Source organism: Danio rerio, chromosome 21 (assembly GCF_052040795.2).
Source record: "Danio rerio strain M-AB ecotype USA chromosome 21, GRCz13ab, whole genome shotgun sequence".
In the NCBI taxonomy this organism is placed as follows: domain Eukaryota; kingdom Metazoa; phylum Chordata; class Actinopteri; order Cypriniformes; family Danionidae; genus Danio; species Danio rerio.
In genome coordinates this window covers 26,924,117-26,948,173 of record NC_141041.1, presented here as the reverse complement: position 1 = coordinate 26,948,173, position 24,057 = coordinate 26,924,117, and the positions used below count along the sequence as shown (strand labels likewise).

The 24,057-nt window shown below is 31.8% G+C and overlaps 2 protein-coding genes across 6 annotated transcripts; both read left to right on the top strand.

Annotated features, from left to right (window-relative positions):
- Positions 1-2,456: 2,456 nt before the first annotated feature.
- On the top strand, positions 2,457-6,542 carry mrps12 (mitochondrial ribosomal protein S12; the record flags this gene model as incomplete). The annotated part of the gene is given in 3 exon segments (NM_001386273.2): positions 2,457-2,643; positions 2,762-2,821; positions 6,040-6,542. Coding segments are annotated over 2 exon segments (432 nt in total). The 5' UTR covers positions 2,457-2,643; positions 2,762-2,772.
- A 2,870-nt stretch (positions 6,543-9,412) lies between these two features.
- si:dkey-17e16.9 lies at positions 9,413-23,893 on the top strand. 5 transcript variants are annotated; one of them, XM_087301371.1, is made up of 16 exons: positions 9,413-9,571; positions 12,382-12,535; positions 12,653-12,857; positions 14,027-14,108; positions 14,202-14,324; positions 15,495-15,598; positions 15,702-15,874; positions 15,958-16,101; positions 17,417-17,614; positions 17,704-17,790; positions 17,854-18,023; positions 19,712-19,833; positions 19,929-20,029; positions 22,475-22,645; positions 22,741-22,963; positions 23,491-23,893. In XM_087301371.1, exons 2-15 carry the CDS (start codon positions 12,386-12,388, stop codon positions 22,918-22,920), a joined length of 2,010 nt encoding a protein of 669 aa, XP_087157497.1. In that variant the 5' UTR covers positions 9,413-9,571; positions 12,382-12,385; the 3' UTR covers positions 22,921-22,963; positions 23,491-23,893. The 5 variants fall into 5 exon arrangements, 3 of the variants coding, with proteins under 3 accessions (XP_087157497.1, XP_087157496.1, XP_087157495.1); XM_087301370.1 differs by lacking the exon at positions 23,491-23,893 and having other exon boundaries at positions 22,741-23,088; XR_015520362.1 differs by lacking the exons at positions 9,413-9,571; positions 23,491-23,893 and having other exon boundaries at positions 11,181-12,535; positions 17,942-18,023; positions 22,741-23,088.
- Positions 23,894-24,057: the final 164 nt, after the last annotated feature.

Below are 24,057 nucleotides of genomic sequence, written 5' to 3'. Positions count from 1 at the left end.
CCCCTAAGCCATTGTTTGCTTGTCATTTACCCAGTTGTGCACCTTTTCAATGAGTCCGACGTCCGGTGCTGCACTGCTGACCCTCCCACATGTGACCATGGGCCAGACTTACCCCCCATCGTCCAGAAATACACTCCATCCTATGAGTTTTATCTGAATAAAACCTCTCTCTCATGTCTTCTCTTCCTGTCCTTGTGCGAATGATGCTCTTTCAGCAAATGAAGAGGAATAAAAATAGACCGGATTGAAAGGAGGAGGAAAAAGAGGGAATGGGGAGCGCTTGGAAGGTGCACAAGGACTTTTAGGTACTTATTCATCCTGCTTTCCTCCCACTCCTCCAATCAGTTAGCTGAGTTTCTTTTCATCCTCCCTCTTTCACACATCTGTGCTTTCTCATTCATATGGTCCCATTCATTAGGACCCTCTCTCCTTATGACTCACCCTTACCTCTTTAACATCTCTCTCTTCTCTCGCTCTCCATCGTCCTCCAGATACGTCCATACAAACAGCCAGTGTCCACTTAAATGATAATGGAAATGCAAAAATTAAGATGCTCTCATCTTGTTTTCTGGAAAATATGATGAAAACAACCACCTACATTGTCTGTACTATTAAAAGATGTACAAAACATGTGCTTGCACTTGAATGGCATGGAGCGACATCAAAAGAACACTTAAATTATATTGATAGAAATGAAGCAAAGTAAACAAAACAAAACAAAAGATTGAGAATAAGAATTTGGGCCTTATTAGACAGTGTTCTCAGCTCTCGTCTCTCACCATGGCCTGCATTGCACCAACTTTAATGGTTTGATTTAAGATCTTCTTTTTGATTAGTCATCTAAGACTGCTCAATGCTGACGTTCAGTGGTCATTAATGAGAATTGTAGACAATGTAAAGATACATTGATGATAAAAACAAATACATTTATATTTATATTAATGATCTTTTACTATACAAAAAGTATATGATGTTATTATTACAACCCATCTAAAAGACTAGTAAAAGTACGTAGAAGATGGCTCCATACTCCATTTATGTTGAAGAGATGAAGTATTTAATTAACTCATTACCTTTAACACGGAGTTTAAAACTGAAGTAGAATTAACTTTCATTAAATTTTAAGTTAACTACACTGATTTGATTTCATTTAATAAAGTTGACTGTTGGGTTTTACAGTGTGTCTACAAAATAATTTTTACAGTGCCTATAGAAAATCATCATATACCCCTTTGAAATAATTGCTTTTTCATACAACCTGAAATCAAATCACATTCTAAATAACTTTCCAGCCTTGGAAATGATTTCATAGCCTTCTGTCTTTCAACAACTTTATCCCAAAGATCAGGGTGTAATTTGAGTAAAAGTTATTACATTACCCATGCAATCCGAGTATCACCACATGCAAGCAACTGACCAAATCTTGATATAAGTGCAAACCCTTTGTGCAGTTTTAAAAGTTATGTTGTATATATGAGCTGACAGAGATATTTGTAGAATTTTATTAAATTTTTTTAAAGAAACAGCAAATAAGCAATTCTATTTTTAATGCATAAGGCTTTTCATCACTGCAAAAACTCCAGATAGAATCCCTCATATAATTTGTAATGGTTTTAATCATTAGAATGGAAATACTGGCTGTAATGAAAACTGTAATGGTCTCTGTAGGTCACTAATTGTTACTTTTTATTGGTGCCATTTTAGAATCACTGAAAACTCATGAAATATGTCCCAAAATTGACTGAATTTAAAGATGAGGGGTTGTTGCTTTCAATGGAAGTAAAACAACCTATAACTATAACTATAACTTTTGTGATATAGTTTCCAGTTAATGCTTTTTTTCATCATGGCTTTCCATTTCTTTAATCTTTGTCTTCACAACTACAGGTCACTCCTAAGATGTAAAGTATACTCTCATAATCACAGTAAAATAATTATCAAAAATGTATATATAAGATCTAGATAGATCTTTTGAATATATTTTAATAGGTTTTTTTTTGTCAGAGTGGTTCAAAAAGTGGTGAAAAGAGTGTTTTAGTGTTGTAAATCAGCCATATTGGAGGAACAAAACATAAACAATGGCACACTAAACCAAACGAAACTCACATATTTAGCTGAATATTGCTGCTGAAAATGATCAGTTATTGTCATATTTTGCTCTTTATTAATTGGTCAAACCAGGAAAAAAACAATCACTGTATAATTTCTACCAAAAATGTTATATAAGGCTATATATAAGATCTAGATACACATATTTTTTTTTAATATATAATTTTTGTGACTTTTTCAGCAAGCAACTAAATGTCTTTTACAATTTAGAATAGTAGTCCCTCGCATGAGGAAGATCATGTGTTCATGAGGAGCTTATGTATTGTAAAAAATATTTATTTATAATCCCCCATAACTCGAATATGAACTCCATCCGCGAGATGGCAGTGTGATGCGGTTCAGGAATCAATTGTCAGGAATCCTCGAGGAAACATACTCCTCTTTCAGGGTCGCTGTGTTTTCAACATGGCGATGTTCATGTCACTAACATGACCGTCAGGGTGAACAAAATGTTCTGTTTTCTTATTAGCTGAAAAATAAAAAAGAATAATTAGCAAACGTGGGATTATTTATTTTACCGCACCGTACATGCAGGTAAGTTAAAAAGAGCACGGATAATTTAGCACTAGTCTAGTGTTTAACCAACGTTAGTTCTTATAAGTGAATGACAGGACACATGTTTTATTATTTGTTTTTGCAATTGTTCCCGCAGATGTATTAAAAATGGCTTTTCTCGGAAGTCTGAAACCAATGCTCTCATCAGCTCTGCAGGGTGAGTCTCAGTCATACACTTTTACATCGTGTTTTTGTAGTTAAACCACAGTTAGCACAAAGTGTCCATAGTTTAATCAATGTATTCATGATAATTCAAATGGTAATCAAATGGTAATTACTACTCCTTTTCTGTAAAAAGCTTTTTGGAAGGAATATCATGCAATAGAAGAAAATAACAAGACAGGACTAGATAGACAAAATATAAAAATATATTTAAGAAAGAAAAAACTAGGTAACATGCACTAATGCAAAATGAGGTAAATGTCAACATATTGTAAAATGCTAAAAAAGCAAGGGTTTTAAATGTTAGTCATAATAAAATATTATAACAAAATAATTTAAAACCAAAACCAACAATAATACATTGTAAGTTCAATATAAAAGTGGACATTTTCCATCTAATCTGTTGGTGTATTTTCTGTATCAAGGATAAGCTGCCAAACTGTATAAAAAAGTTTTACTTTCATATATTATCCATTGTGTTCCTAAAAGTACACAATTATTAACTTATAATAACCACAGAAATTCCAGAAGCCTCTTTTATTAAATAAACTCTCATAAAGACAGTTTTGCAAAGTAGCACCAGGATTTTTTTTTTAAACATGCATTAGTGCTGAAAATCTTATTTACTTTATGTATTCATTTGTTTGATGATTTTTAATTGCATATTTATTATTGAAATGTTCTTGCCATGAAAATAGCCTTGGTTGCTGACATGGCATAAAATAAAAAACACATTATATAAGCTACTAATAACCACAGATTTATTTGAAAAACCTCTTAATTTTCCACTGCATTGTAATACATTTTTTGGCAGAATTATGCAGAATGATTTTTGTGAGTATCGTAACTAAAAACTTAATATAGTAAATTTAAAACCTATACCTTTTTAACTTTTATTTAATGTTTACTATGCAAATCCAATTAGATCCACTTATTTAGTAAACAAAGCAAGTCTCACGTATAATATATCCACTAAAAGACAAAAAATATTACTTCACAAACTGTATTGTAAATAAGTCATATAAACAGCTCAATCTAAACACTGAATAAACATAAATTTACACTCATCTACAGAAGTAAGTGAATAGCCTCAGTGATGGGCTAAAAATCTGCAGAATTCTGTACGCGGAGATTCTGTGTGGGCTTAGCGATAATTAACAAAAGTTTAGAACGTTTTATCTCATTGCATTTTCAAGATTTTTGAAAATTACATACAAAAGAAATTCTCTATAGCAGTTGAATAAAATAAAACAACATGCCAGAACATGTAAACTAAAGCATGGGACCATGTAGAGTGTAAAAAGTTTTCCTAATACCACCAAAATAATAATAATAATTTATATATATATATATATATATATATATATATATATATATATATATATATATATATATATATATATATATATATATTTATTTTTTTTTACTCCCTTGATGCTTTTGTCTTGTTTCAGTATTAAAACAAGAATTATTTTCTGAGCAAGAAAATAATGTTTTCAGAAATAAGTGAGTGAGTTACATTAAAGCAAGCTGAATTATTCTCCAAGTAATCTTTATTCAAACCAAAAACAAGATTAGTTTACTTCCCTGTTTATTTTGACTTATTATTTCTGAAAACAAGACCATTTTTTTACTTGTCTTGAAAATGCATCTTGTTTTATAAATTTTCTGATATTTGGTATAGAGTGGAGGAACTATGACGTTAATTTGTATGCAAAAACCCGAAAGCAAGTTCCCTCGTCCCAAAGTCAATTGGTTTTTTCAATGGTATTTAGATTCAATCACTTAAATAAGGTTGGTAATTAACACAAACTCAAGATACTTTCACATTTTATTCTGCGAAATAAAACACATCAGTTGCATCTCACTCTTGATTTTTTAAAATCGGTTGCTTCTTTAAAACGATGGTTTATATCAAGTTGCTAAATGGGACTACAGGCGATGTCGGGCACAGTATGCGTCATCGAGCTGAAATGGTCTGGAACACAGCCTGCTTGCGTTGAACATTTGGATTTGTCTGTTATTTAAGTATTTTCATAAATAGGACTTTATAATTTTAGTATTTTTCTAATTGGCAATTCATATTGAGTGTAGATAATGCCTTCATTTGTAGAGACCATCATGACAGATTAATTTGTTGATTATTTATTTTAATAAAAACATTTTATGAAGATACAGCTGCAGCCTGTCTTTCCTGCCCTCAGTAATGCAAATGTGTTGATAAATATGTAAAACGAGATAAATATTAACTGTCTTTTTATTGTGATCAATTGAATTTTTATCCTTTTTTTCTTCATCTGAACACACTTAACTCTATCATAACTGCAGTATTTACACTCCTCCTTAAAATGTAGCATGTGTGACTGTATGGGCTGCTTTTCGCTGTACTTCGTGACAAAAAATATTGTCCAAAAAGTCTATCCATGATGGGACCTGCCGGCATTTTATAGACTTGTCCCTCACTCCTCATTACTTGGGTAAGCGGGCTGTGTGCATGCACTCGATACACATATTTAAATATGTCTTATGATAATACTATGTAGGCACATTTATAAAACATATAGTACGTGTTTTTAAATTTTTACAACAACTGTAAAGAAAACAAATGTTTTTCCCACATAATAACTTACAAGGCATGTCAGTCTTTATACAAATGTGTTTTGGAGTATTTGTTTATAATATATAGCAAGGATTATAATATAATAAATCGAGAGAGTATATCGTTGTCATGCACCATATTACTAAAACTAAGCTTGAAGAGTTGACTGTAGCAGGGTGGTGCTGACGTCACAGGCGAGCGCCTCGAAGGTACTGTAGACCGTCTATAGCCTATGTTAGCTTTTCAGTCCTTGTGTTTGCATTTAAGACCCAAAGGTGATAAAGAAATATTATCGTGTGAGGATTATCCGGTTGGACAAAATGTGCAAGTGTATTGAATTATGTTTGAACACAGAGCTTATTATTTGCAATCTTCAAAAAGCCTATGGGAAAGTCCTCTAGGGATTTTATCAAGGCAAACAGTTTTATGCTAGCAGCAGATTGGCCTACAAGGTGACGTCATAGTTCCTCCTCTCTATAGAAACAGGACAAAACCAAGTGGGAAAATAATTTTTCTTGTGCATGTTTGAAGCATCAGTCACCTCATTTTGATCATTTAAAAAATGAAAATACCGGAAATAAATGATGCCACTTTCCACTAAATCATTTTCGCAGCATCGCGCTCTGTATCTCTGTGGTCTGCACCACTCTTCAGTAGAACTATGGCCACCCTCAATCAGATGCACCGCAAGGGCAAACCACCACCTCCTCGCCGAAAGATCAGTGCCACTTTTGGGCATCCTCAACTCAAAGCTGTAGTTCTGAAGACCATGATCAGAAAACCCAAGAAACCCAACTCTGCCAACCGCAAGTGTGCACAAGTGCGTCTCTCCAACGGTCAAGAAGCCGTCGTCTACATACCCGGTGAAGGACACAACCTGCAGGAGCACAACGTGGTGCTGGTGCAGGGAGGACGAACCCAGGACTTACCAGGGGTCAAACTTGCCGTGATCAGGGGCAAATATGACTGTGCACATGTTGTAAAGAAGAAGCAGTAATTATTGTGTCTAATCGTGTTGTTCTGTAAAAAGTTGGATGTCAGTAATAAATGAACTTGGTTGTGATGATCTGATTCTGTGGTCATAAAAATCTTGATCTTGCTTTTCCACAATTAAAAGTTTAAATTCTATTGTAAGTCATTACATTGAATGCATTTCTTTTACAGTGTTGTGTTGTTGTTTTCCAATGCAAATGCTTAAACACCCGTAAAAGACAGTTCACACAAAAGAATTAAAATTACCTCAAACTTCACCCACACTCAAGTGCTTTTAGCTTTTATGAATTTCTTTGTTTTTCTGGTGAACACAAAATAAGATATTTTAAGGAATATTGGAAAAATATAATTTTAGGTTCGTAGTAAGAACAAAAAAAATTGTCAATAAGTCCATGGCATGTTTTTAGATGCAATATGCTTAAAACTATAACAAATATCTGTCATTAGGGTATAAAAATGTTTTTTTTTTTTTTTTTGCTAAATAGATTGAGTTAATTTAGTAGATAATTGTTCTTTTAATTTGTATACACCCTTTACATTTTCCTTTTAATCCCCAAAATATTAGATAATTTAAAAATGCTTCTCAAGTAAATATATGCTAATTTAAAAATCTTTGGCCATTTAAACTAATATAATAAATATCATTTACTTATCTTTATGACTTTTCTATTTTAAGGACACAAAAGAAGATATTTTGAGGACCTGCTTGACCTCCAAGCTATGTTTTATGATTGTTTATGAATGTTTTTTTATATATATATATAAAGGTCAATGTCTACCAGTTTTCAAAAAAAAAAAAAAAAATCCAGTAACACTTTACAAAAATAGCACATGAAAAATTATGTGTTAATATGTAAACTAAGCATTATTACTTTATTAAGAATTAATGATGAGTTAAGGTTTGTGCTAATGTTGGAATATCAATCTTATTTCATGCGTGTTCAATAAGAAAAGGTCTGGAGAGGGGTTTTTTCAATGCCAAAAATATTAGTAAATTATTAGGTAAAAATGAATAATTCGATGACAGAGCTCTGGGTTACCTTATCCCAATGCAATACAAGAATTACATTCAAGAGGTTCGCAACTAAAATACATTTCCCGACTCCAGCATATGCACAACTGATAATAACAGGTGGAGTTTTGCTGTATTGTCACTTATTAGTCATTCTGCAGTATTTTGGCTCTTGAACCCCAGATATATTTCTGCAACCCATCTCTGCATACCAGAACTGAACAGTTACGTGCATTTTCATTATATTTTTAACCACTTCTACAAGCATCATGCTCCTTGTGACATGTCTAGACTTTGTATTAAACAACAGTACGGAACAAGGGTCCCCACACTAAATGTATTCTTATTCTGTTATTTCTTTCTGGTCAGCAGTTCCTTATAAAAAGTATGCAGCACGGTAAAAAAAGGAAGTGTGTCTGGTCAGGATGTGGTATCATACAAAAAAAGATTGATTAATCTGTTGTTAGTCTAAACATTTTTCTAATAAAAAATAAAGACACAAAAGTAATACAAATAAATTCCTTTTGTCCACACTAATTATGAACTAACATTAACTACAACATAAGTCACAAGTGATCATCTGTGAGTAATGGCTATTATTACTTGTTAGTACATGTTGTTAATTAATGTATTAATTTACATTTTAGTTCAAGCTAAAGTTGATGTTATCAGAATTCCTATTGTTATTCAGTGTAAATGCACTGGACGGACGAGCATAAGGAGTTCATGAGTAATTGGCAATAAGTTTAAGATGACGTGCCCCTCCAAGTGAAGTCATGATATAATTATATTTTATCATATGATGAATTCATGATGGTTGAATTAAGCATAAACTAATGTGGTAATTAATACATTAATTAACAAACAATCATGTACTAACATGTACTAAAAGTGATTAACACACATGAACTTTTGTGACTCGTGTTGTAGTTAAAATTAGTTCATGATTAGCGTATGCATTAATTAATCATTAGTTTATACGAAATTAATGCTTTGCTTACATATTAACACATCATTATTCATGTACAAGTGTTACCAGATATCCAAAAATATATTTTGTGTTAAAAGAAAAAAATTAATAGTTTATATATTTTTTGAATCTTTTGAGAGCAAATAAATGGTGAGGCAGACATTCCAAGTCTCTCAGAAGTCTCTTGCATAGAGACTCCCTGATGCCACAAATTAGATATAATAATAATAATAATATAGTAATATAATAATAATAATTATAGTAATAATAGTAATAATAAATAATAATAATAGTAATAATAATAATAATAGTCCATAGTAGTCTTGAACACCTTGATTATTTGGATCAGCTTAGTTTGATTGTGGTTGGAGCAAAACTGTGCAGAGCTGTGGCCCTCCATGAATCGAGTTAGAGACCTATGCCTTACACAGATATTCTCTGATCTGATCCTACACTCTCAGAAATAACGGTACAGGAGCTGTCACTGGGGCAATACCTTTTCAAAAGAGATATATTTGTAGCCTAAGAGCCCACAGTGGTACCTCAAAGGTGCATATTAGTGCCCTTATACCAAAAAGTACCTTTGAGGTACCATTATGGACTCTTCAGCTACAGATATGTACCTTTTGAAAAGGTACTGTCCAAGTGACAGCTCCTGTACCTTTTATTTCTGAGTGTACACATCCAGCTTGCGGAAGTGGTATTTTGGTTGTGCTTCTTGTTTTGCATATAGATCATCACAATGACAATTTTTTAATTAAGTTTTTGTTACTACTACTTGAAGTGTTTCCTGGAGACATCTTAACAATGCCATCATTAACAAACTACAACAATCTGGTATAACATGCTATGTAAACAGAGCCAAAATGAATTCCAAGAACAGAAATGCCACAAGAGAGTGATTTGTCTTCATGCAAATAAATCAGTTCCTGCTGTTAAGAATTTGTAGCATTTTCAACCTTTGCTGCGCCTTGGTAACACCTACATTTAAATATCTTTTTAAATTTGTGATAAGTAGTGATTTTGTTGATTAAAAACACGCTTGCGTAATGGTCTGATCTTTTCACTATAGGAGTAGTCCAGTTAGACAGCGTCCTGCTATAGTGAGTTTCAGGTTTTCCTAATTTGATTTTCAACAATCTCTCGGACTGTGCTTGAACATCTACCTCAGGTATGTTTGTATTTTTTGCTGTACTTTCACACCAAACACGAGATTTATGCTGATAAAACACCTTTATGCCACTTATGTTTCGTTTGCGAGGTGCAACCAGTTTGGCAGAGTAAAGGTATGGCAAAGCCTTTGTAATAGGTGACATACTTGTGTCTCTTTCCATGCCGCTAATACTTATTTTTTAGTTACAGGCATCCTTTTCAGATGCGATTTGTTCATTAGCTACATTCAGTGGTGGAAAGAGTACTGAAAAAACATACTTAAGTAAAAGTAACATTACTTGCCTAATAATGTAGTGCAAGTTAAGTTAAAATATCTGTTTTAAATATTACTTAAAGTATGAGTAAAAAGTAGCCCTTTTAAAAGTACTCAAGAGTATTGTGTATTACGCTGTGAAAAGCTGATGCGTTTACATCTAATTTGTGCATGTGTGTGTAACATCCTGTAGTGCATCTAGTTATTACCCCATAGGCACATGTCATAAGACGTTAATATTAGGTTAGATTTAGGTTGTGATATCAGGTGACCAAAATTCAATGTCTAGCCAGTGTAAGGACGTTAATTTGATGTCCAATAACGACGTCAAATGATGTTGATATTTGGTTGATTTTAGGTTGGACATTGACATCGGCCTGAGGTTGAATTGTGATGTCAACCTGATTTTCATTTGCAAACAAAATGCAAAGGCCTCATGATGTTGGGGTAAAATGTCAATCTGATGTCATGTTGAAGTCTTGTGCCTGCTGGGTGTTTAAGGCCATTTTGGTCATCATACAGTAAACATCTGTCATCTACTCATTAGTGACATGCATCTAAACAGTCTCTGGGTGAATGCGTGTAAAGATTTTGGACGTCTTGGACACTTTTAATGCTTTCAAACAGTTTGCTGCAATTATAAAGCGCCCATATCTTGAGGTAGTTCATTATGATGTGATTTACCTTTGATTGGACAGGAATCACATAACTGATTTGTCTAATCCCCATAGACAAGAAAATACAGTAGTTACGGCAGGTTAAAAGAAAGTAGTTGAGTAAAAGTACCGATATTGCACTAAACATGTACTCGAGAAAGTTAAAGTACACATTTATAAAACTACTTAATAAATTACAATTCCTGAGAAAAACGACTCAATTACAGTAATTTGAGTATTTTTAGTTAGTTCCTTTACACCACTGGCTACACTGTATTGTTTTGATAGCACTACCATTTGAGGAAAATACTATTACTTATTCATCACATACTACCTTACTGTAAAGCTAGAAGTACCATTAAAACATTACAAACCAGCACAAATTGACTATTATATTATTAGGATTAGTTGGTTATGTTAGATATAATTGGTTTTAAAATGCTACCAACAGAAGTTGCATACTGATCCAGTATCTATTAAAACCAATATACATGTACACTACCTGACAAAAGGCTCGTCTCCTATCCAAGTTTTAGGAACAACAAATAATAACTTGAATCTAGTTGATCATTTAATATCAGAAGTGGCTTATATGAAAGGCAAAGGCCTCTAGATTATGCTTATTTTACCAAAATAATATTGTTTTATGTCTTGATTATTAATTATTTAATTAGGAATGACAGGTTAGACTTTGCCAAGACAAAACTCTTGTCATATCTTTAAAGGATTCACCCAATCACAAATGAGAGCATCACCTGTGAAAAATACAGCAATTATCACATTCCCAGGTGTATAAAAGAAGAACCCCAGCACACCCAACCTTCATTTGTTTCCTGACTTGCCACATGCCAAAGACTCAACCACAGACCAAAGTGCTGATCATCAAGAGCCTGAAGACCACGTTTCCTGCTGAGGTGGCAGACAACTTTAATGTATCTAAACGTTATGCGAAGAGGATAAAAATAGATTTGAAGAAACTGGTGAATTTCATGACAGGCCCATGTCAGGCTGACCCAGTAAAACAACAGTTTGAGAGGACCGCTTGTTGGTTAGACAGTCCAAGGCCAACCCTTTTTCAACTGAAGCAAAGTTACACAGCAGTAGTCTACAGAAACCCCTATATCTACAAGATTTATTGAATTGTCTCACGGAGTGGTCTCAATGGTCGAATAGAACACTCCCTTACTCTTCCAAAACATCTCCAACAACCTCTCTACAGGCATGACTGTGGTCAAATGGCTAATGTTAAAAAACTGGAAATCTCCTTTACCTCCTTTCTTTTGAATCTGGTTAATGGATATGGCCTCTGTTATCCACTTGGAAAGGCTCAGATTTATAAGGTCCAATTCTAACTGAATATGCTTTGCTAGCTGGGAACCCTTTCTCGGATACTTAGACCTGAAATGTGCTCAATCCAAATCCAGCACCTCTAAAATTGATTGCCACTCTACTGTACCTTATAAGGACTACATTCTGTAAAACTACTTTTTGTGTTTCTCCAGCAGCAGAACCCATATGTATGGCAGTTCATATTATATTTACCTGCAAAGCAGTATATTCTGATATTCTAAGACAATGTTGTTTGTTTGTTCTTTTGTACTTAAACCTTAAAATAAAATTATAAGAGCTATAGTTGTTTTAATAGATACGTGTAGGTTTTATGTTAAATTGTGAACTGTTAAATTAGGTTTGCATAAGAGAACTTAAGATAATCAATAAAACATTATAGTATACTATTATTATATGAGCATTTTTATTTTAAATTAAACAATCCCTTCCATGATTGTGAAATATTTTATAAAACTATTTATAAACATTACAGTTTTAAAATTCACCTGACTGACAATTTGCCATAAAAAAATCAATGCTAAATAACAGAATCTCTATTTTAATTTTCAGAGCTATGGATGCTGTATATGAGGTAGAGGTGACCACAGGCTCTATGGCCCACGCGGGCACTTTTGACAATATTTTTATAACTCTGATTGGCACAGAAGGAGAGAGCGAGCGGAACAAGCTTGACACCTATGGAAGAGATTTTAATATAGGAATGGTGAGTATTTGTTTTTTTTTTTTTATTGTCAAAAATTCAAATGAACTCAGGAAATCTCTAAATGAAATGAGCCAGAAGCTTATTTTACTTAAGATTTTGTATGATTTTTATTTCCAGAAAGTGACATACAAAGTGACGACCAGGTTGTCTCTTGGCACCTTGCTGCTGGTCAGGCTTGAGAAAGATAATTTCCTGTTCTTGCCAGAAAATGACTGGTTTTGCTCTTTGGTAAACATAAAAACTCCTGAAAAAGATGTGATCAGTTTTCCATGTTATCGATGGATGACAAAGAGAGAAGTGATTGAGCTGAGAGAGGCCAAAGGTTTGCATATGTGAATCTATTATTGCATTATTATGTGAAAGTGTTAATCATTGCTGTAAGGAATCTAGACCAGGGTTATCTAAAGTTGTTCCTATAAAGGGCCGAAAAACAAACTGGATTGAGGGCTGTGGGCCAAATATTTACCAAACTGTATTACAGTAAATTTGCCCAGGAGAATTTTCTAAAAATGTTGCTTTAAATATTATTACCTAACACAGTGTCATTTTAAACATTTTATACGGAACTTATTAGGCTACAGTAAAAACGTAAACAATCTCATGTATAACATTTATAAGGTTTACAACATTTAATTGTGTCATTTATTATCAGGTGGCTTTTTTGTGTAGCTTATTAATAAAACAAACAAACAAAAGGATACTTTAAGTTCTAAATGACGATCTCTGTCAAAGGCATTTTCCCCAATCATTCTCCCCCTCTATTGATATGGGATGGCGGGACAAATCAAAGGCTACCATGGGCCAACTTTGGCTCGTGGGCCTAGTTTGGGCATCTCTGATCTAGACATTTTTAGTTAGATGTACAGTACCATTCAAATGTTTTTGATCAGTATCATTAACACATTTTTAACATTTATAATTAAATGATAATAGTCATTTGTAATTATGAATTCTAATACAATTTATTGCAATGATGTTATCAAAATAATACAATTATAAATTGCCTTAAACAGTAATTAAATTATTAATTTTATTAATAAGTGTCAGTGAAGACATTTGTAATACTAAAAATAGTTTTATTTAAAACAAAAGGGGTTCTTGTAAACAGAAAATAAACTATGAAAATGTAAAAAATGTAATCTAATATTAAGCAGTTTTTTTTTCTTTTTTCAAAATTGATTTAAAGAAAGGATTCTCAATTACCACATCAGTATGATTCCTGAAGAATTATGTGATATGAAAGACTGATGATGCTGAAAATTTAACATTACCATCACAAAAATAAATGAGGTTTTACTCAATATATAAATATACTCAAATAGAGACAAGCTACAGTATATTAAATTGTAATATTTTACAATATTAATGTAAAGTCTTAACGTTTAGACTTTAATCTTACCCACCCTAACATTTCAAACCACAGCGTACATCTATTTTATTTGGGATGTTTCTGCTTAACATTGCTTCTGTCACTTTTATGTATTTTGACAGCTACAAAAATCTATGAAGAACAATATCCACAACTGAAAGAGCACAGACAAAACGAGCTAAAGCTGAACAAAGAAGTATACCGGTAAGTTTGCATCACTAAAAACTCAAATGCAATCATTTCCATGTCTTCTTTATTGGTTTACTTTGTGTTTCTGTATCTTTTCTCTTCTTCAAGATGGACTTTGTTTAAAGCAGGTCTCCCACAACAGGCTGTTTTTCAAGATCCCTTGTCTGTTCCCTCAGTGGTTCGCTTCTCGTTCACTAAAGACATAGATTCAGCTTTCAATCGCTCCACTGCGTAAGTAAAGCACACATTTTTATACACTGACCTGATGCTTTAGTGGATACACCTTCTTTATCTGCTTGCGGATGCAAACCTGTAACTTAGTGCATTTAGGCATGTAGATAATAGTCAATATGAACTGTCAAACTAAACCTCAGAAAGGGGAACATTCATTCATTCATTTTCTTTTCGGCTTAGTCACTTTATTAATCTGGGGTCACCACAGCGGAATGAACTGCCAACTTATCCAGCACATGTTTTATGCAGCGGATGCCCTTCCAGCTGCAACCCATCACTGGGAAACATCCATACTCACCCATTCACACACATACACTGCGAACAATTTAGCCTACCCAATTCACCTATCTTTGGACTGTGGGGGAAAGCGGAGCACCCGGAGGAAACCCATGCCAAAACGGGGAGAACATAAAAACTCCACACAGAAACGCCAACTGACCCAGCCGAGGCTTGAACCAGCGACCTTCTTGCTGTGAGGCAAACATTCTACCCACTGCGCCACCATGCAGCCGAAAGGAGACCAATTTGTCTTTAAAAAATACTATGGTTGTTGGTGCCAGACATGCTGGTCTGAGCATTTCAGAAACTGCTGATCTACTGGGACTTTAACACACAACTAACTCTAGGGTACACACACACACACACGCACACACACAAATCTAAATAAAAGAGAAAACATCAGTGTGCTGCAGTTCTGTGAGTAAAAACGCTGTGTTGATGCAGTAGGACAGAAGAGATTAACCAGACTGTATTGTCTACCGATTCCTAATGATATTTGGTGACCTAACATAAAAAATAAAAAAAAAACACTTTGTTTAAATGCAGAAAAAATATTGGTCATGTTACTGGAATATGACTTTTGCTTTAATAAATGTCATCATAATGGAAGACAATAGGGGCCACAAACATAATGAAAGGATAGCCATTTTGCCCTGAGTGTAAAATTTTTGAACATTTTCAAAGATTAATATGTGTCAAAATAAGATTTGTCACTAAATATCATTCCACTTGCTTAAACACAGAGAAAGTTGCGTCCAAATTAAGACTCAAAGTTCCCCCAGAGTGGATGAAAACAAGGGAATTCTGAAAGAGAAGCACAGTAAAGTCTACTTAATAAGCAAAAATTGAGCGTATGCTTGTTACACTAATGCTGAGTTTATCCTCCAGGCTTTGTGAGATCAAAATGAAGAAACTGGCGAAGAAAGCAGATCAGTGGCCTGCCATCAAACACATGAAGAGAGCATTTTGGCCATCCAAAACCACAATCTCAAGTAAAATAGCTGCTAAAGTGGAAATATATTGACGTCAGATGATATGCTTGATGTTAAACGCAGTAAATCAGTCATTAATCTTGTTGCAATCGTTTTATACCAGAATATGTGTATCTGCACTGGAAGGATGATGATTTTTTGGGGTATCAACTGTTAAACGGTCCCAATCCACTGATGCTCCGCAGATGTTCAGAACTTCCTCTTAATTTTGCTGTTTCTGATGACATGCTTCTGCCTTTTTTGGAGAGCGGAACTTCTTTAAATGTGGAAATGAAGGTAGAGTTATGACAGATTTGCTTCTTCAAACTGAATATGGCTTTGAAGTAATGCCTCTAAAGTGTTTGGCTTGAACTCAACAGCAAGGAAACATCTTCTTATGTGACTACAAGCGACTGGCAGATTTACCGACTCAGGTCATCAATGGGAAGCAGCAGTTTGTTACGGCTCCTCTGTGTTTGTTGTATAAGAATCAAGAGGGAAAACTTCTGCCCATTGCTATTCAGGTACCTGTGCTGGATTTGACTGATATCAATACTGAAATGATGCTCTGGACCAAGTCTTAAAATGTAAAATATGAACATTCATCTTGGAGTTGTACATTGTGCAGTTTAATATTAGTAAAGCAAATTAGTTTTAAAATGACTATAGGTTATTAAGACTTGTTTTAGGGAGCAAATAAATAAACATAACAACTGAGCATTATTAAGCATAAATCTGTTTTGTGCTTAACATATGCTAAACATATTAACAATAACTAAGGGAAAATGTAATATTGATAAAACGATCAATTCATTTCATGTTTTACTTGACTTTATTTTAATCAAATATTTGCACAAGTAAAGGTAATCATATCTATTTTTGTATGTTTTTCTTTATATGATTAAAGTATTTTTCCTCACAATAACCATTTTCTATCTAAAATATACATTTAACACGTCAAAATTACGACATTGGGTAAATAAACTAATATCAGATTTAATTAATTTTTTTTATTAGTATTACTTTAGCCTAGGTTTTTAAAATTAAAATATAATTACAAAATTTCAATATTGTGCCAGAGAAATCGTTTTATGAAAAAAAATATTTCTTACTATTTAATCTCTTAATCTCGTAAGATATCTTACTAATATTTCTTACTAATTTAATCATTAAATAAATTAAACATAAAATGCATCACATTTTTAATTTAATTTAATTTAATTAGCAAAATATTAATATCATTATAAAATGTAAATATTTTCCCATAGAAATCTTTTTATGAAAAAAATCTACATTTCTCACTAAATCTATCAAATTTTGTTGTATTTAATTTAATGTTGTTTAATTTAATTTCCAAAATATTTAATATGATCACAAAATATATATATATATTACTTAAATATTGTCCCAAAGAAATAATTTTTGAAAAAAAACATTTCTCACAAAATCATGAAAAAAAAATTCATAAAAAATTTATTACCTTTGGTATTTACTTTAATTCATTTCCAAAACATTAATATGATTACAAAATTTAAATATTGCCTCATAGAAATTGTTTTATGAAGAAAAATTTCACTAAATCTTAAAATAAATAAAAAATAAATGTTTCCCATATAATTTAGTTCAATTTAAAACATTACCATGATTATTTTTATGCAAAAATAAGCAAATAAACAAATAATAAGTAAAATGTACAGGTAAACTACTTTTCAAATACTTAAAATAAAACCTTAAGAAAAAATGTAAAAAAGAAGATGTTTATAGTATGTTCATTATACTGTACACAGCTGATTTGTATGCAGTTATAGTGATGGTGTGTGTGTGTGTTTGCTGTATCAGCTGCAGCAGGAGGCATCAGAGCACAGTCCAGTCTTCCTGCCGAGCGACTCTGAGCAGGACTGGCTGACGGCTAAACTCTATGTGAGGAATGCAGACTGTCTGGAGCATCAGGCAGCTCTTCATTTGCGTTCACTGCTGGCAGAGACTTTCACACTGTCATTGCTGAGGAACCTGCCCACAGTTCACCCAATACACAAGGTACATCACCTGAGGAAACACACTGATATGAACACTGTGTTCAAAAAAACCCATATTCACTGTTTGTTTATTTTTAAATTGTCTTGCAGTTGTTAGTGCCACACATTCGTTATACCCTTCAGATGAACAGTCTGGTTCGGCACAGGCTGATTGGGCCTGATGGTGTCTTGTCTCAGGTATTAAGTGTGGGAATGTGTTTTGATTGGTTAAGGATTTTATGTGATGGATTTTTTGTTTAGTGTACTAGTATTGGGCATGAAGGGATGATGGCTTTGATGAGGAAAGCTCTGTCAGATCTGACCTACAGCTCTCTCTGTCTGCCTGAAGACATCAGTGGTCGCCAACTGGACTCTCTGCCAAACTTTTTCTACAGAGATGATGGACTGCGAGTCTGGGCCTTCATAAATGAGTAATGGGTTTTTATTTGTATTTTTGTGTGTGTGTGTGTGTGTGTGTGTGTCTGTGTGTGTGTGTGTGTGTGTGTTCGGTTTGATTAAATTTGTACTTTGTTTTGTGTTTAGATTTTTTAAAATTATTTTTTGTTTAATATAGTTTAATATTTTTTGATTAATTAAAAAAAATCATTACTTTTTTTTACATTTTCATTCTAATTTCATCTAATTTTGGTATATTATTTTTTTTATTTTTCTATTTTTATTTATTAATAAAATAAATAATTATTACAAATATTATTTGACTTTATTTATTTAGTAGTATTATTTAGCTTTAATTTTGATTAAATTTTACTTTACTTTATAAAATTATAAATAAATGAGTTTTTTTGGTTTAACTTATTAATTAAATTAACTTTTACTTAATTACATTTTATTGATATTAATTTAATAAATTTTATTAAATTAATTGGTCATCAATTTTGGATCATTTGAATTTACTGCTTAATTAAATTGATTATTTCATTTTTTTCACTATTTATTAAATTGTATTTAATTTTATTATTTTGCTTTATTTTGTTTATATTCGTTTAATATTTTTATTTATTATTGATTCATTTAATTAATTATTTATTTTATTGTTTTATTTAATTTATTTATATTTTATATAATTTTTTATTTGATATTTTTAATTTTAAAACAACATTTTAAATTTTGTATAATTAAAATATCTTAGATTATATTTTTATTTATTTATTAACAGTTTAGTTTAAATTAATTTGACATTTTTTTATTAATTTATTTCAGTTCACTTTTTTAAATTTTACTAAATTGTATTTGATTTTATCTTTTTTTTATTTTTATAAATGTAATATTATTTTATCATATATTTTATATATACAGTTGAAGTCAGAATTATCAAACCCCCTGAATTATTATAATTTAAAATTATAATAATGATTTAAAATTATTATAATTTATAATTTAAAAATTTAAAACTGCTTTTATTTTAGTCTAAATAAAACAAGTGAGACTTTCTTTAGAAGAAAAAATATTATCAGACATACAAATTTCCTTGCTCTGTTAAACATCATTTGGGAGATATTTAAAAAAAAAACTTTTTTAAAGAGGGTTTAATAATTCTGATTGCAACTCTCTCTCTCTCTATTTATTTTTATTATGTTATAAGCATATTATTATTTATATTGTTATAATATTTTATACATTTTATTATATTTGTTATATTAAATAAAAAATATATTCATTTATGTGTATTATTAATAAATTTGATTAATTATTAATTTTATTGTATAATTTCATTTATTTGTTTTAAGTATTATTATTATTAAATTCATATTTTTTACTTTAAAAACTGCATTTTTCAAATTTAGTATAATTGTAATTTATTTGATATTTTTATTTAATTTTAATTGGTTTAGTTTTTATTTTTTATTAATTTATTTTAAATAACTAATTTGAATTTCTCAATTTTTTTTCTTAATATTTCATTATTTATCTTTTTTATTTTTATATCTGTTATATTCAATTTGATTTATCTTCATTTATTTCTTTAGTTTACCTTATGCTTTAACAATTATTCATTTACATTATTTCAATCCTGTTGCATTTTTTTTAAGCCATCTAATAACTTTTTATTTCAAAACAAATCAGATGAGTTTGTGAAGTTTTTGTTGTCTGTCTGTAGTTTTGTTCGGAGTGTAGTGGAATTTTTCTACCAGAATGACAGTGATGTGCAGAAGGACACTGAACTCCAGGACTGGATCAATGACATTTTCATTCATGGCTTTCTGGAGCAGAGCAGCTCTGGTGAGTTTAATTATGTGGTTTTGGTTCTGATATCAGTCTTTATTCTGATATAAGTCTTTATTTTTTATCATTATTTTTCATTTCTGCTGATTTAGGAATTCCTCAGAGTTTCAGCACAGTGGAGGAGCTCATTAAATTCCTAACCATGATGATCTTTACAGTTTCAGCTCAACATGCTGCTCTTAGAGCAGGACAGGCAAGTTTAAGCTACCAGAAATTTATTTAATATATGCATTAAATAAATACTCTAGAGCAGGGGTGGGCAAACTCAGTCCTGGAGGGCCAGTGTCCTGCAGTTTAGCTCCAACCCTAATCAAACACACCTGCTTTTAGATTTCTTGTGATCTTAAAGACACTGATTAGCATGTTCAGGGGTGTTTGACTAGTGTTGGAACGAAACTCTGCAGGGACACTGGCCCTTGAGGATCAAGTTTGCCCATCCCTGCTCTAGAGGTCAAAGGTGTGAAATTATTAAGATTTGTAATTTGTCTCATTTTTGACCAAAGCTACTGAACACTGTAAAGAGATACTATTAAACATTTTCGGTGCAATATTATTACAGTTTAAAATAGCTGTTCATTCTTAATATAATTTATAATGTCATTTTTATTTGCTGGCAATGCTGCATTTTCAGTATCATTATTCCAGCCTTTGGTGATCATTCTAATATGCTGATTTGGTGCTTAAAGAGATAGTTCACTCAAAAATGAAAATGTACTCCCTTTGTAATTACCATCAATTATTTTGAAAGCATTACGAGTTTCTTTCTTCTGCTGAAACATAAAGAAAGATATTTTGAAGAATGTTAACAGTAAACAATGACTTCCATAGAAGGAAAAACAAATACTGTGGAAGTCAATGGTTGCAGGTTTCCAGCATTTTTCTAATTATCTTTTTTTCATGTTCAACAAAAGAAAAAAAACTGGTTTGTGGAAATGAGGATAGAATTGCATTAGGGAATTTTACCCTTTAGTGAACTATCCCAACATTTTTTTTGAGCTCACATTTGCATCTCAAAATATCAAACATTTAGAAATAGTTTTATTATAAAAACATGCTTTTACGTACCTCACAATGAAGAGCATAACTCCAGACCATTAACTCCAGATATTAATAACAGTATGCTCCTGAACATCAGCAAATGAACTCTAAAATACAAAACAGCAGGGAGTATCCCTTACACAAATTTGTCTTAGAGCTAAAAAACTTAAAAATAAATAAAGCTCCAAAAATGCAACTCTTTCACAGTTTTTCCCAAGCTCCTACTTTTTCGACTTTTAAACGTTTCTGTGTGGGACTAGAGTAATAATACAAACCACTTTGATGCCAGACTTTGGCTGTGGGATTTTAGAATGACCAAAACAACATTTCAGATGTTTTACGATGTGTTCGATCTGCAGGTTGTCACATTGGCTGTGTCCGAAACCGCATACTTCCTTCCATATTATATAGTATGCTAAAAACAGTATGCGAGCAGAGTAGTATAATTCAGAGAATTCGAAAATCAGTATGCGATTGGATAAAAGATTTATCCTACTCTCGCACAAGTATTCTGTGCATCTTGATGTTTTCGTTAATAGTTTTGTCTGCAATTTTCCAAAATGTGCATGAAAATAGGTGGATGGAAACAGCTACTGATAATAAGAACCATTGTCAAATACACAGTGATTTAGTATTCAAGTAACTATTATTATGTAACCGTATGAGACATTCTACTGAAAATTCATTCTTTCAAAAACATTAACTCATAACAAAAGGCTTAAAAAAAACTTTCTTTTTTTTTGTCATTTTTGCCTTTTCAATATGTTTTGTACCCTCTGTGTTTGGCTGTTTCTTTCTTTGTTTTTAGTTACATTTTTTTCATTGTCAAAGATAACTATTTTGCCTATTTGTTGTTGTATGTATAATTATATTGTATACACTGTTTATGGGCTTACAAATTTAAGGAGTTTAAAACAGGGTTTCTGCAGGTTCACCAAATTAAATTTAAGACTTTTAAAGACAATTTTAAGACCATTATGAATGTTATTTTAGACTTGTACAGGGCTAAATGCTAAGGATTTTTTTATCCCAGTTGAAAAGGTTTTTCACTACCACTATCAAAAATTATTAAAAGTGATTAATTTTTTATATAAAAATAATGACAATAATGATATTATTATTATTATTATTATTATTTTCAAATATATCCATTCACAAACCCTATGACCCTTACCAAGAATAAAACAAAACATAGCTGTCACAGACTTCAGTCTACAATCAAATGATTTAATAACAGAAAATAGAGGTCTGGTCAGTTCCCTTAGCAGTAAACAAACTGAGAACTTTTAAGCAAATGTTACTGTGAGGAAAGAAATTAAACGCCATTTTTTAAATAATAAGTTAAAAGTTTCATTGAGATGCATTATTGGTTATTGTGTGGGTGTTAATGGCTAGATTGGTTGGCTATACACGAACAAATGAAAATTAAGACCTGTTAAGAAAGATTTAAGACCTACAACACAATATTTCAGTAGATTTGAGACTTTTTAAGGCCTAAAATTTAGCTTTGATATTCAATACATTTTAAGACCCCACAGATACCCTGTGAAAATAAGATTTAAATAAAGGGATTCTAATCTATTTGATCTTTTCTGCTTAGTTTGACTATGGCAGCTGGTTTCCCAACACTCCTGGCTCTCTGAAAAGCCCTCCTCCTGCATGTAAAGGAAGCTCAGATAAGAATACTGTTCTGCAGGCTCTGCCCGACATCAACACCTCTGCAAATCTAGCGTCTGTTTTTTGGCTCCTCAGCAAACCCTCAGCAGATTTAGTGAGTGTTTCATGCTCTGCTGATTACAGCATAGCATTTTTTGTTTGGTTTGTTTTTTCTAAATGCCCACAATTTCTTTCTAATGTTTCACACAGGTTCCGCTGGGTCAGTACCCTGAAGATTATTTCTGCCAGACTGCTGTGCAGAAGATGATGAGAGATTTTCAGGCAGAGCTTGCCTTCTTCAGTGAGTATGTTGAAGACAGAAACGCAGACCTGCTCGTGCCCTACAAATACATGACCCCTGAAAACATCTGCAACAGCGTCAGTGTTTGACATGCAGTATTATAGTGTTTGACACGCAGTATTATTTTTAAACATCGATTTACAGTTGAAATCAGAATTATTAAACTCCCTTCTTTTTTTAAATATTTTCCAAATGATGTTTAACAGAGCAAAGAAATGTTCACAGTATTTCTGATAATATTTTTTCTTCTGGAGAAAGTCTTATTTGTTTTATTTCATCTAGAATAAAAGCAGTTTTTAATTTCTTTAAAAAACATTTTTAGGTCAAAATTATTAGCCCCTTTAAGCTATAATTTTTTCGTTAGTCTACAGAACAAACCATCGTTATACAATAACTTTAATTACCCTAACCTGCCTAGTGAACCTAATTAAGCTTTTAAATGTCACTTTAAGCTGTATAGAAGTGTCTTGAAAAAGATCTAGTCAAATATTTACTGTCATCATGGCAAAGATAAAATAAATCAGTTATTAGAGATGAGTTATTAAAACTATTATGTTTAGAAATGTGTTGAAAAAAATCTTCTCTCAGTTAAACAAAAATTGGGGGAAAAATAAACAAGGGGCGAATAATTCAGAAGGGCTAATAATTCTGATTTCAACTGTACATTTATAAATTAATTTAGAAACCTTTATAAAATGATGATGCATATTTTCTTGCTATGTAATATACATAAATACATATTTATAATAGATTTATTCTCATTTTAAATACTTTTCATTTGATTAATGCATTGTGTTGAAATATGTAACATTTAAATTTTAAGACACTACAGTCTAAAACAGATTAGCTTTTATTTATTTACCATACGTCCACAATTGATTGATTACATTAGGAATTGCAACAATTTTTTTTTGTATTTTATGTTTTATAAAATGTTATGTTGAAATATGCAAACGAGTTCTTATTTCCTTAAACAACTCAAAAGTGAAATAAAAAACAGTGTTTTTGTCTGCAGTCTCACCTTCCAAAGCCATATAAAAGTGACCATAATAAAGAACAATCAAATATATCATGCATGTTTAGGCTTTCATATGGAATAATAAATTTAACAGCATTTAATACTGTCCACATTTTAAAAAAAGTTTGCAGTAACATTCTCCAAATGCAAGCACACAGCAGTCCCAAATAAACTGTTAAACTATTCTTAGTGTTTAAACCAAAATTCT

Excerpts from the sequence above, each read along its gene's own strand:
- si:dkey-17e16.9 (XM_087301369.1), top strand. The coding sequence starts at position 12,347 with ATGCTAAATAACAGAATCTCTATTTTAATTTTCAGAGCTATGGATGCT. Across the intron at positions 14,325-15,494 it reads GCTTTCAATCGCTCCACTGC|GCTTTGTGAGATCAAAATGA; the intron begins GTAAGTAAAGCA and ends TTTATCCTCCAG. Across the intron at positions 20,030-22,474 it reads CTGCTCTTAGAGCAGGACAG|TTTGACTATGGCAGCTGGTT; the intron begins GCAAGTTTAAGC and ends TTTTCTGCTTAG.